The sequence below is a fragment of the Oryza glaberrima genome, chromosome 3 (genome assembly GCF_000147395.1).
Source record: "Oryza glaberrima chromosome 3, OglaRS2, whole genome shotgun sequence".
In the NCBI taxonomy this organism is placed as follows: Eukaryota; Viridiplantae; Streptophyta; class Magnoliopsida; order Poales; family Poaceae; genus Oryza; species Oryza glaberrima.
In genome coordinates this window covers 1,248,117-1,261,408 of record NC_068328.1, presented here as the reverse complement: position 1 = coordinate 1,261,408, position 13,292 = coordinate 1,248,117, and the positions used below count along the sequence as shown (strand labels likewise).

Here is a 13,292-nt window from a genome sequence, read left to right as displayed (position 1 = left end):
TGCTACTTTTAAATTATCATCAGGTGCGTCATTGATCATTGGTCTGAATTTTCTACGGTTAGCAGAATTTTTTTTCCATCAGTTAGGTGAAACATGGAAGAAATCTTCAGCGTCTTTCATATGGAGCTACCTGATAAATTTCGATATATTTGTGTTTGATTTGACCACGGTTAATGACCATTCACATGATCATGTGAGGACCTTGAGAATTCAGAGAATTATACAAAGCAGTTCCTTGTAGTAACTTTTTTTTTGTCACCGTATATTAGTATTGTATAGTTTTATAATTTTGATGAGATCCGGTGCTGGTCAATTTTTATAGATTTATGAATAGCAAAACGCTGGTCTGAGGACTGAGGTAGGACTGATTGTATTAGGATATCTGCATCTTCCAAACGAAGATACGCTGTTACTCTGTTTAAGCAATAGAGTTTGGAGATGGCTCAGAAATGCTTCAGATAGGAGTACTTTAAAAAAAATTAAGATAATTAGTACTTATTTTAAACAGAAAACAGTTAAGATTGAGACGCGTTCTTCTGAAACGGACTCAACTCAAACGTGCCACTCTCACAGGGGAGAGATATCGACCTGATGGCCAGATGATTCGAATTGATCCAATCATGTGCATCGTCACCGATGCGCACCTGTGGAAATTCACACGACGAAACCACCCCCTCCGTCTCACAGCTCACAAATGGGAAACCCAACAAAAATGACAAGCATGCATCTGCCGAACGGCTCATCCTATTTTTGCATTGACTGCAGGAGGCCGAAGCACAAATGTTTCGTATTTACATCTTCTTTACACTATTTTTCACTTGAGGTACAGTGAACGGTCGTGTTGTACACATCTACTCGAACCAAAAATTGAGACCGGAGGAACGAACCCTGCAGGGCCCTGCCATGCCGTGGCATTCAGTTTGTGTCCGACTGCAACGGCCAGGCAGCGAGTGTCATACGGCGAACTGCTGCTTCAGGGACTTGGGTGTTTGGCCTCCCTTTAGCCTTACCTGCATGATCCAGCAAAGAGTTCATTAGCAAGATGCTATTGGAAACTGTTTTATTTCCGGCAACTAATACAATTCAATGCAGTTCTTTTGTGGGTAAATAATCGTTAGAAACTTCAAGATAATAGTTGGGGTTTCTCCCTGTTCAATACTGTGACAGCTAAAATTTGACAGGGTCGTGTAGATTCCCTGGCCATGAATATCACGCTAGAAACTGTCACGGATGTGAGGGATAGTGACAGGGTAAACAATTGCAGTTGTGATGTCAATTGAGCTCATTGTACACGGATGGCTGCATTTTCCAGATATTTCTAGAGAAATGTCCTGATCGGTCCACTAGGCTGTGACGTCCAACGCATGGAAAATATGCTCAGGCCATTATGTTAGACTAATCTTCTTCATGCGGGTTTTCCTTCAAATTCTAATCGGTTTGGAGTGATTTGACAGTCTATTTTTTAATGATAAATGTGAAAAAAACTGAACCAGTGCTAAATCGCTAATTAACAGCATTCCAGAGCAACAGTTACCAGTTAAACCGTGGGAACAATTCAGCTAGTAAACCATTACTGCAGTAATTACTCGTAGCTATCTGAAATTTCAGGTGGAGGTAAGAAGTTTGGTGGGGCTAGTTTGTGCGTGAGGAATCAGGAATCTCCAAAGCAGAAATCGCGAGGACCTCCTTCGCACAGTTGCTCACAGGTACTCCCTCGGTCCAAAAAAAAAAAAAAAGATAAACCTGGTTTCTGTGTCCAACGTTTGACAGTCCGTTTTATTTGAAAATATTATGAAAAAAATTAAAAAGATAAGTCACACATAAAGTATTAATTATGTTTTATCATCTAACAACAATGAAAATACTAATTATAAAAAAAAATTATATAAGACAGACAGTCAAACGTTGGCACGGAAACCAGGGTTTGATTTTTTTTTTTTTTGGACGGAGGGAGTACACGGCTTGGTAGGCAAGGGCTAAAGCAGATTCCATGGCGCTATTTGACTATGTCGACGCGTTACCTATATCACATTTGGCCGAAAGCGTTTGCGCAAATGGGCAATACAGGATACACCCGGCAAGCGTATTGTTCTACAGAATCTCTCTAAAACACGGATTGGAATCTGGAAAGCTTGCATATTTTGGGTTTAATATGTTTCCAATCCACACTACAAGCTACAGCTAGGCGGAATCGTTTGTTTCTCTGTTTTGTGCGGGCGTGACATGGACTCGGTAAAAGAAACGATTGATACGATACGAGCAAAGAAAGGGAATCGATCACTTACAGCTTCGACGTCGATTCTGTAGACGAGCAGGCGGCGTCGCTCGCGGCAGCTGGCGCGGTAGGCCATGGCGATGTGCGCGGCGGCGAGCGCGAGCGACATGAGGAACATGGCCTCCACGGCTACGAGCTGGCCCTTGCCCTGCAGCCCCAGCACGGCCCCGTCGGGCGCCGCGCCGAACACCACGGCCGCCTTGGCGACGACGTAGCACACGGAGCCGACGCTACACGCCACGGCCACCCACAGGTAGGCCGCGCCTCCCCCGCACGCCGTGTACGCGCCTGCACAACAACGCCCACCAAGTGCTCGTCAGCCAAACCACCATGACGACATGAGATCGATGAACACGCAGAAAAAAAGATTAAGGGGATCGCATCGAATCGCACATACGCTTGATACCGATTGCATGGTGGGGTTACTCACAGAGGATGAGGAGGGAGCGCGCGGCGGAGACGGCGGGGAGGTCGACGAGCGATGACCGGAAGTGGAAGCCCCTGGCCTGGTCGATGAGCGAGGCGGGGTGGTTCGCGGCGCGGTGGAAGTTGGAGAGGAGCGCGGGCGGGAGTAGCAGGTCGAGGACGACGATGAGCAGCGGCGGCGCGCAGACGAGCAGCAGCGAGGCGAGCATGGAGACGAGGAAGAACACCGTCTTGGCCCACCGCCACGGCCGCGCCCACAGCCGCTCTTTGTGCACCAGCGGCAGCTGCAGCTTCGTCTTCTCCACCATGATCACCAACGTCGAGCGACCAATTCACCTACTAGCAGATATAGCCGCACTAGCAAGATCGATCGATCGAACCCGCTTTCTTCCAGTGGTTTACCGGTTTCGGTAGGGTTGCGGGATTGATGGGGGGGGAGTGGATTCGGTCGGAGGCGGCGAGCTTTTTAAGCGGAGGCGATCGAAGAACGCGAGACGGAAACGGGGGTTTTGGTGCGCCGCGGGGTCAGAGATGAATAGCGAATACCAGGAAGAAGAAGATGACGACGACGACGGGTAGTAAAGGGAGGAAGGAACAAGATTTGACCGGCCAGGTGGGCCCACGCGAGTACCCGACCCCACGGCCACGGGCTCACCTGGTGGGCCCCGTGGCTGCCCTTAGTCGCCACGCCTGCGCTGCGTCAGCATCTGCGTGGGCTTCGCTGAGAACCTTCCCCCGCGCTTGCGGCTTGCGTATATCTTCTCAACGAGTTTTCATCGCGGTTTCAGGTGTACGAAACTAGAGAATTATGGCGATTGTAGCAGTACATGAACACGTAGATAAATTCAGGGGAGAAAAAGAAACCGGTGGATGGAAATTCCTGGGAACACTTTGTGCTGCCGTGTAGTACGAATTACGGCGGCTATGCCTTTCAGGACTAGTTAACAAAATCTTTTATTACTAACAACTGCCATGCAGGGCCGGCCCTGGCCCTATGCAGCCGAGGCGACCGCCGGGGGCCCATGATAGTGGAGGGGCCAACACCTAATACTAGTAGTTTAGTACCTCATACGATGTTGAGATCAATGATTTTTATTCAGAATTAAATGTGTGATTCTTCGATGTTCGCGCCTGAGATTCTTAAGTTCGTTATGGATGCAGATTGCTATCCAAATGTTTTAGTTGCCTATCGAAATCTATTAACTGTACCTATGACGGTAGCTTCAGCTAAAAGAAGTTTCTCAAACTTGAAGTTTTGAAGAACTATTTGAGATCAACTATGTCACAAGAAAGGTTAAATGGCTTGGCTATGTGCTCAATTGACAAGGATATCTTGAACACTATTGATTTTAATACCGTTATTGATGATTTTGCATCAAGAAATGCCCGAAGAAGTATCTTTTCATGGGAGCAACGGATATGATGGGGTTTTGTTCTTCATTAAGTTAATGAATAATGATATTAATTCCAAGTTACAAATATATTGTTATTTTTATTTCTACATAATTACCAGACATGTTAAATTTAATATATGGATGTATTTGTTATCGTTTTGCAGTAAAATTATTATCTATATATTATTAAAATTTTATATATAGTTTAGAGAGTCCATCGCGATGAGTTCACTTAGGGCCCTCAAAATCATAGGATCGGCCCTGCTGCCATGAGTTGTTCATTGCTTATTCATGAGCCAAATGGAGCGACGTACTACTTCTAGAAGGAAGTGCAATTTGTCAGCGCGATCCCTGTTATCCACCTGTCTCTCGTTTGCAACGTTTATCAGAAAACCGATCGTGTAATGACCAAACGGAAAAAAACGACAGGCTGATAGCAGTACACACGACTAAAAAAACCCGTGCTTTTGGACACAACACATGGCCGCCATGTGACTCAAAACGCGATCGGGGCAGTTCAAAACATCCCAGGTTGAAAACCACATGGCCGCGATCGATTTCGATGCACACCACCACCGGTACTCCCCCTCTCCACATGCCGTGATTTCCGCTACAATTTCGCAGCGGCGCCAACGTCCCGATCCCTTGTGGTGGAGTTGGGAAGCCGCGGGGCGGCGCGCGCATGCGGTAACCGTTAACGGCCGCCCTCGTGATAGCCACGAGTCCAAGGGCCTAAAAAAAAACTCGGTCCTCCATGGCTAGCCGCCCTGCAGATCGTCGTGGATTATTAAGCGACCGGCCGTCCCGTTCCCCCACATTTTTTACGAGGATTCTCACGGGTTTTGAGTGCTGGGACCTGACCCCTTGGAGAGTCTTGGACGGCTTGTCTGGCTGAGCTGAGTATAGCTGCTGACCAGATCAACACTTCCGCGGCGAGCTTTCTGCCAGGTAGCAGCACTGCTGCCTGCGTCTGAAACTCTGAATTGTTTGGCCCGGGAGCATCTCGGTTAATTGCAATATCAGGGTATTCTTCTCGAATTAACCGTGGGTTTGTTTGTTGCGTGTGCCCTCTGCGTGTTTCTGGCATTCTGGTTTCAGAAATCAGAACGATGGATTTCGATCAGTTGACGACTGAATATTTAAGAGAATCTTGGTGACGGAATCACGAGCAACTGTTGCTTGTTTGACAAAACGCCAAGAAGCTTCTGATGGTGATCTGATCATGTTTCTTGTTTGACAAACCATGGAGAAGTTTCCGCTGATGATCACAACGGGAGTTTTTTTCGTTCTCTCTCCTTCGTTGTTGGTTTGAGTTTGACCGGGAGCTGTCGTTTACTCGTTTAGGGCCTTTCAGTAATCAGAACCTACCCCACTACTAGTATTGCTGGTCTTTCCTTCACGCATTACTTTTCCTCCGGTCAAAATTTGGACTCTATGCAAATATATTCACGTGCAAGAGCTGGAGCTTCTAGGTTGAGCTAATTGCAACACTCGCTGTTAATTGTACAACCTGCTGTTGTTTGTGAGTTCATCATATCTTTGAGCACGGGACAACTGCAAATAGGTGTCAATTGTGGATTGTATGGATGCCACGCTGTCTATAATAAATGCTGCAAACTCTGAACCCAGCTGTTGTAAATTCGTAGAGTACCACTACATACAAACCGGCCGTTCCACGTGCCAATGATGCACTCAAGTTTGTTTTTATATAAGCAAGTTGAAAATACAGAATAGGCTAGCTAAATGCTCAAAAAAAAAAAAGAAGAGAGGGTTTTTATTTTTACAGGGTAGGCCAGATATTTGCTTTGTATGAGTCCAATTGGAGGGTGATTAGAGGATAAGACAATCCCACGTCACCCCAACTTAAATTCTAAAACCAGTGCGCCTTGTGTCACATCTTTATCTCTTTGCCTTTTGACTTCTCCTGATCTCCTCATCGTCACGGGCTAATCCACTTACCACTCAAATCTCCGGCATGAGTTAACCAGAAGACTCCTTTTCCGTGTAAAGCAGGGCCTTTAATTGTAGCCCTTGAAAGATTGTGATTAGGATTAATCCGAATCTAGCTTCTTATCGTTAATCCCCTTTCTCCTGACAGCACCTCTGTTGCTTGCCTACCCCCAACCAATTCTCACGTGTGCCCCAAACCGAATTAACGGCCAGCAGCTGGTTTGTTCATCACCACTGCAAGCTATTGAGCACATGATCCTGTCAAGCCAAAGATGGCAGCAACATATCAATTTGTGTTATGCATTTGAATTGTCGAGTACACATCTCTCCGATCACGTGTGATTAATTAGATATGACACCAGAAAGACGTACTGTATCCTGCAAGCAAATCATAATATCATATTGTACAGATTTGAATGACGGGATCAGCCATGGGAAAAAAGTTGGCAACAATTCCAAATTATTGCGGTGCGAGCGACGACGTCACTGCTTTGATATTTCGCGGCATGCAGTGAGTAGAGGCGGAGCTCGGCCGTTTCAGGTGATGAGGTCACATGCCGATGCCGCCATGGCCGCCCATACGATTTCCTCCCTCGCGTGAGCTCAGCTCGATCATACGACAGCGACCATGGCCGCCATATGGCCGTGTATTTCCCCATCGTTTCTTCCATAGTTCGCACATTCCGTTCGTATGACTACAGTACTGCTATGTACCGCCTTCGATCAGAGTCGATCTCCTTACGAATTGATCTGCCGTATCCCCTATTCCCCTGCGAATCGTCCATACAACGTGCTTGACTATCCGTTCGATCTCTTATGTACGGTCGAGATCGAGAATCCACCTTTGCATCGGAGGCCCCCCTTTTTTATTGCATCATCAAGTATATCCTGGGCTGGATTAAACTCTACATTGCTAGCACTCTGGTGGCTAGGGTTTCCTATTTAGGGGGTGTTTAGATCCAGGGTGTAAAGTTTTGGCGTGTCACATCAGGTATTATATATGGTGTTGCATAAGGTGTTCGGACACTGTAAAAAACTAATTACAGAATCCGTCGGTAAACCGCGAGACGAATTTATTAAGCCTAATTAATCCATCATTAACACATGTTTACTGTAGCACCATATTGTCAAATCATGGAGCAATTAGGCTTAAAAGATTTGTCTCGCAAATTAGTCGTAATATGTGCAATTAGTTATTTTTTAAGCATATATTTAATACTTCTTAAAGTGTTAAACGTTCGATGTGACATGGTGAAAAAAATTTGGGGTGAGAGCTAAACAGGACCTAATGGAGGAAGCACACCATGATCAATTTAAATATGTAAAATAAAACATTTTTATAAATATTTTAATAAAAATAAAATAAAAAAGTTCCTCGTCTTTCCATCCTGTAAGATAAGCCTGGCCCAGGAAATAAAGGATAATCAATTTAAATCCTCACTGGACTGGATCGTGCCTTGTGCTCAGTTTAACAGGACCATCAAATGTTCAGTCCGAGGTCAGGAGACGAAGGGAAAGCGGAGGCACATTTGTGGAGTATAGGAAGAAGTTCACTCTGACTCCCTTAACTAATGGCTAAATCTGATTCGCATTCTTAAACCACAATTCCGGATACACTCTCGGCGGTTTCGCTGACGTGGCTCCTACGTGACAGTGTCGATCTGTCTTAGTCCCACGTAGCGTTTACGTGGCACTAGAATTAAAAACATATACGTGGGACCCATTTATCATTCACACAAAAAAAACATTTGTGGAACCCACTGATATGTGGGCCCACATCCTTTCTTCCTCATCCCTCTCTCCCTTCTCTCTTTCTCTTTTCTCTCCCCTTTCTCTTTTCTTTTGGCTGGAGCAGCGGTGGCGACAGGCAAGTGAGGGTCGAAGCGGTGAAGGGGAGCCCACAACGGTGATCACGAAGGAAGCGGTAGAGACGTGGTCGACGAGGTCGGTGCCGACGCCATCTTTCCCCGCTCTTATCCCCCTATTCTCCGTCACATGAAGGGCCTCTCGATGGACGAGTGACAGAGGTGGTGCTGTGGTGGGCAACAACAAGATGAGGGAGAGGGTCGGAGGGGAGATCTCCAGCTCCCCGATGACTTCGCAACCAGGCTGCGCCAACCTTGTCGCGTCGTCGCCACCCATGGACTCCATCGTAGGGTAAAGTAGAAGGCATGGACTCCGCCGAGGGAATCAAATTACACTGGTTTTAATAGTTGGGAGGTGGTCAAGATATTCGGTATTATGGTTTAGGGATACAAATCAGATTCGATCGCTAGTTAAGGAAGTTAAAGTGGACTTATTCCGTGGTATATATGTTGCTTGTCGCTACCATTGGTAGACCTTGACGAGGATAGGATTCTCAGTGAGCGGGGGTGGTGTCGTTGCAGAGGATGGAGAAATGCGTCCGAGGGACCAGCCACCGTCACTGCCAATGCCGTAGGAGAGTAGGGGTGGGGAGGATGAGGAGGGAGAGATAAGAATGGAGACATGTGAGACCCACTCAGCACGAGTAAACCGGGTCAACTTGCCACGTCAGCGAAACCACCCATCAACAGCGCGAGTGAAGGATCTAATTTAATCGGGTTTGCAAGCTGAAAGTTTAATATTTCTGGCATTACGGATAGGGTTTGTAAATTAAACTCAGCGTAAAGGTGAGGGTTGCCAGGTGGACTTATTCCGCCTTACGACATACCAACAGCATGGAACCCATCAAGGCCCACTACCATCTAGCCCAGCTGATAGACTATGAGGCCCAGTCTTACATTCCACGTTTTGTCACTTTTGGATCGTTGGGTCGCTCGTCGTGTTCCGTAAACCCCACCCCGTCTCCGCAGATCCGCTCTAGCTGCACGCCTGCACCTTGCTGGCTTGGCGAGTGGCGACGAACCAAATGGACTCGCATCGTTGTCGCCGGGGCCGGTCACCCGCCGTCTGTGCAAGCCGTCGTCGTTCGTGCCGTCCATTACCTCGGTCGATCACGTCCAAAACACTCTACAACCAAGGGGAAAAAAAGAAAAGAAAATTGGGGAAAAACTTTGGACGACTCCGCCTCGTTGACCGGCGGGCCATGGCCATCAGTTCACGAGGCCGCACAAATCGGACCCGATCCAACGGCCGAAACCCCACCGAAACACCGTCGTTTTCCTCCCCTCTTTTCCCCTCCTCCCCCGCGCCCCAAAAAGAGAGAGAGAGAAGGATAGTGGCTTGGTGCAAGTGCGATCCCCCCCACATCTCCCGCAGAGTCCACGGCCGATCCATCCCCTCGTGCAGGCCGCCGGCGGCGGGGAGGAGGAGGAGGAGGCGATGGCGTCGTCGCAGGCCAACCTCGACAAGATGCAGCTCCGCCAGAGCTACCGCAACCTCTGGCACTCCGATCTCACCAGCACCATCCAGGCCGACTTCCCATGTATGTCAACTTTTCTTTTTCCCCCCTCTCTGCGAATGCTAATACTGCGCCTTCCCACGGCGAGATTTCGTTCTGATGGGTTCTCCCTGTCGTTGTTGCTGCTGCTGATGCAGATTGCTGCCTCGCGCTCTGGTGGTAAGCGCTCCTCGTCGATCTCCCCGGCTCCATTTTTTTTTACCCCGACCTGATATATTCGACGCCCCCCTTTTCTTCTAGATCTGGGCGAATCTGTCTTTTTATTTCTGAATTAAACTAGGGTTTAAGGAATTCTAAGTCTGATGAGCATAAGGACAATGTGTAATTCCGCATTGAGTTGTTCAATCACTCGCAGCCGTGGAGATTGCCTAGATTCTTAATGCCTGTTTATTATGCGCTTGTTTGCATTCTTAAATTTGATCGGATTTTAGGTGCGAGGAATAGATTGCGACATTAAGGGACGCGTTGCACCTTTGTCAGTTCCTTTTATTCTTTATTACTGAAAGGACCGCGGAATTTAGATTGGCCTCAGGAATCAGATCCAGGATGACACATTACTGTTTCATGTAATATATTTTGTTCAACATTACGCTTCAAAGTTCTCATAATGGCAAAAGTAAAACGGTTCCTGGATAGGAACTAAACTGAAGTTTGTCGTTTTAAAGACAGCTCCATTAGCTTCAAGCATCAGCAGCGTCAATGAGCAGTCACCGCATAGGTTCTTTGATTTTCATGCAATGCTTTCCTGATTTCCCTAGTCACCTCCTCGACCAGCATTACTTTCCTCTGCAGCCGCAAGGCAAAGGCATTTTGTCTCTATCGCAATGACTCATATGGGGTAATACGGGATATTCGATAAGATACTATCAGCGTGATGGATCCACAAAGCCCATTCAGTACCTGCAGGCCCTAAAAGAAAGATATCTTTTGAATCCACATTGGTGCCAGTGTTTGTACATTCCATAAGAATTGCAATAAAATGCGTTGAGAGCATATATGGTAGTCCTTTCATTTGTCTAGTTCTATTTCTTGTTTAAGTTCCCGCCCTCAAGCTCATTCTGGACCATGTCACCTTATCATCAATAGCTATCCACAAAAAAGATTTTAGTCTTCTGGGTACTCTGCTTTTCCACAGGCATTGCATTTAAACGGAGTCGTGTTTCATTAATCTGTACAATGATATTCTGTGGTGTCTTTGAGTAGGCAGAATTAGCATTTAGAAATGTTAATTTTTTACCCAGTATTTGATCTTTTACATTCCCCCCTTTCTGTTCAGTGGACCATGTGTGTCATACATGCTTCGCAAAAGGGCTCTGTATAATGACATGTCAAGGTGGGGTTTCTTCTATTTTCTTCTACTTGCTATGGTTAGATACGAACATTGTGTTAGACCTCCCTGAATCCATTCCCCTGCACCTCTGTCTTGTAGATATGTCTGCTGTGCTGGGTACATGCCATGCAGTGGGAAGTGTGGTGAAAGCCGATGCCCAGAGTTCTGTCTTGCTACTGAGGTACAAAATCCATTCCCTTTTTTGCTGATAACCTTTTGATGACTGATTAGGCTGAATTTATAGGCAGCATGTCACATGTAACAGTTCTCATGTGGCTATGAGTATTGATGGTTTTTATATTTCTTTTCTTTGCTATCTGGCTTTGTAATCAGCCTGTAAAGACTGTTCCATTTCCGGTAATATGATTATTTATTTATTTATTTTGGGGGGGGGGGGGGGGGGAGTGGTGGCCACCCCTTGCTAAAGAAAAGGAGTATTGATGGTTCCTTCTGTAATATTTGATTACCTATATTTTCTACTGATTTCTGGATTTCACATATTTGTTGTTCTCAAAAAACATGCTTTTCATGGTATTTCTGATAATCTGAAATACAGTTCAGTATGACAATATTTTTTCTGTTCTTTTTTCAATGAAAGAGCACCAGGGTCAATGATTCTGGGGCAAGGATAATTTGGCTGTATTTTGTTGTTATCTTGTTTGATCAATCGTATATATCTCAGATTAGAACGGGGACATGTAATGCTTGTCTTGAATGGAGTAACCTCCAATACTGTCACTATTCCTTTAATTATGCTATTTTTGTGCTTACCTTAGAACTAACTAATACTTTATTTTTCAGGTGTTTCTGTGCTTTGGTAATTCAGTTGCTTCAACCCGCTTCTTGCTCCAAGATGAATTCAACATACAGACAACTAAATGCGATAACTGCATCATTGTACTGTCACTGTCCTCTTGTTGTTTGTTTTACTAACTTTTAGGTATAATTCCTATGTTCTCTTTCTATGAGACTATAACACTGCAGAAGATCACTCTTTTCCTGTAGGGCTTCATGTTCTGCCTCCAACAAATTGCTTGTATCTTCTCTATAGTTGCCGCTATTGTTGGTAGTGAAGAGCTTTCAGAGGCTTCCCAAATCCTTTCCTGCTTGTCTGATATGGTCTACTGCTCGTAAGCTCTCATAACTCTGTTATTTTCTCTTCTCCATAGTTAAGTCCCCCAATGTTGATAATCTTGTGACCTGTGCACCATTTTTTTTTTGCAGGGTTTGCGCCTGTATGCAGGTAAACATACATAATATCTTTGGTGATTATTTACTCACTCTTCTTAACCTTTGCATATCCATCTTATCCACTGAAATGCATGTGCAGACCCAACACAAAATTGAAATGGACAAGAGAGATGGGAAGTTCGGCCCACAGCCCATGGCAGTGCCTCCAATGCAGCAAATGTCGCGCATCGATCAGCCTATTCCACCTCCTGTTGGGTACACACCACAACAGCCAGCATACGGTCAGCCTTATGGTGGCTATCCTCCTGCTCCGCCTGCTCAAGGTTATCCACCAGCTGCTTACCCTCCGGCAGGTTACCCCCAGGGTGGTGCATACCCTCCTCCTGGCTCTTATCCCCCACCTGGTTCCTACCCGCCTCAGGGCTCCTACCCTCCTCCACAAGGTTACTACGGCAAGTAAAGGAAATGCAGAAATTGGAGATATGTCTTTGTGACGAAATCGGTATATTGTGAACAATGTAAACATTAGGGTGGTTGTAGTGTTATTATAGGTGATGTCGATATATTAATCGATCTGTGACTGGTCTGGGTGGTAAACTGCAAACATAATTTGGATTCCTCCGGGTGTGGTATACTGTGAACCCGTTTCGTAGAAATTATCAGCTCCCCGTGTTGATCATTCTTGAATACGTTCTTCTCTGAATAAAGGATCGCCATGAAATGTCAACTTAGATTTGGAACTTATTATCAGAATTTGGTGATAACATTGCCTGTGTAAATTGTTGCTTGTCTACAACGAACAATCAACAACTGGAGCTTGTATGTGACCCGTGTTATGTCTGAATCTCTGAATATTACGTCTGAGAGCGACACAGATTGACGCATCAGATACTTTTTTTTTTCACCAGAACTTTGAATTTACGATCAGTATATGTTTGGTTGCTTTATAGATTTTGGACATGAGTAGCTGGATAGCAACCTCTATATGGATTATGGGTGCTGTTTTTCGCTGCCAATCTTCAGGGAACCAACGTGCAGCGTCTTCCGAGACAGTGAGGTCTCAACGGAGTTGTCCGTTCTGGTTGAGACGTAGCTAGCCGTGCACTAGCTCCAGCCTTAATTGATTGGAATATTTGACAATCAGCACAGCGATTATCTGGAAGATGTTAAGCCACATACTAATGAGGAAGACGATGCAAAACTATCACTAACCACACACTAAAAAACAGAAACGTGAATATATATATGGTTGGTCTTGTGTCCCTGCTGGCTTGCTGGAAGGGCTCTCGCATATACGCCGGAAATTTTCGGGATTATCATGAGAGGCTAGTGCCAGCCTTAATT

The 13,292-nt window shown here is 45.8% G+C and overlaps 2 protein-coding genes across 2 annotated transcripts; one reads left to right on the top strand and one right to left on the bottom strand.

The window, feature by feature from the left end:
* Positions 1-653: 653 nt before the first annotated feature.
* On the bottom strand, positions 654-3,250 carry LOC127765430 (uncharacterized). Its single transcript, XM_052290333.1, has 3 exons — positions 2,706-3,250; positions 2,286-2,563; positions 654-1,010 (listed from the first exon to the last, which is right to left on the bottom strand). The coding sequence occupies exons 1-3, from the start codon at positions 3,007-3,009 to the stop codon at positions 954-956; spliced, it is 639 nt and encodes a 212-aa protein (XP_052146293.1). The 5' UTR covers positions 3,010-3,250; the 3' UTR covers positions 654-953.
* Positions 3,251-9,195: 5,945 nt separating this feature from the next.
* On the top strand, positions 9,196-12,688 carry LOC127766689 (uncharacterized). The gene is made up of 8 exons (XM_052291804.1): positions 9,196-9,451; positions 9,565-9,586; positions 10,704-10,760; positions 10,857-10,938; positions 11,559-11,654; positions 11,763-11,887; positions 11,982-12,000; positions 12,088-12,688. Exons 1-8 carry the CDS (start codon positions 9,349-9,351, stop codon positions 12,406-12,408), a joined length of 825 nt encoding a protein of 274 aa, XP_052147764.1. The 5' UTR covers positions 9,196-9,348; the 3' UTR covers positions 12,409-12,688.
* Positions 12,689-13,292: the final 604 nt, after the last annotated feature.

What these genes read in the sequence shown, in the direction of transcription:
- LOC127765430 (XM_052290333.1), bottom strand. Translation starts at nt 3,009, where the DNA reads ATGGTGGAGAAGACGAAGCTGCAGCTGCCGCTGGTGCACAAAGAGCGG. An exon ending in GCGCTCCCTCCTCATCCTCT is followed by an intron (nt 2,564 to 2,705) that starts GTGAGTAACCCC and finishes GTTGTTGTGCAG; the next exon opens with GCGCGTACACGGCGTGCGGG. An exon ending in ACAGAATCGACGTCGAAGCT is followed by an intron (nt 1,011 to 2,285) that starts GTAAGTGATCGA and finishes TGGATCATGCAG; the next exon opens with GTAAGGCTAAAGGGAGGCCA.
- LOC127766689 (XM_052291804.1), top strand. Translation starts at nt 9,349, where the DNA reads ATGGCGTCGTCGCAGGCCAACCTCGACAAGATGCAGCTCCGCCAGAGC. An exon ending in AGTTCTGTCTTGCTACTGAG is followed by an intron (nt 10,939 to 11,558) that starts GTACAAAATCCA and finishes TTTATTTTTCAG; the next exon opens with GTGTTTCTGTGCTTTGGTAA. An exon ending in AATGCGATAACTGCATCATT is followed by an intron (nt 11,655 to 11,762) that starts GTACTGTCACTG and finishes CTTTTCCTGTAG; the next exon opens with GGCTTCATGTTCTGCCTCCA.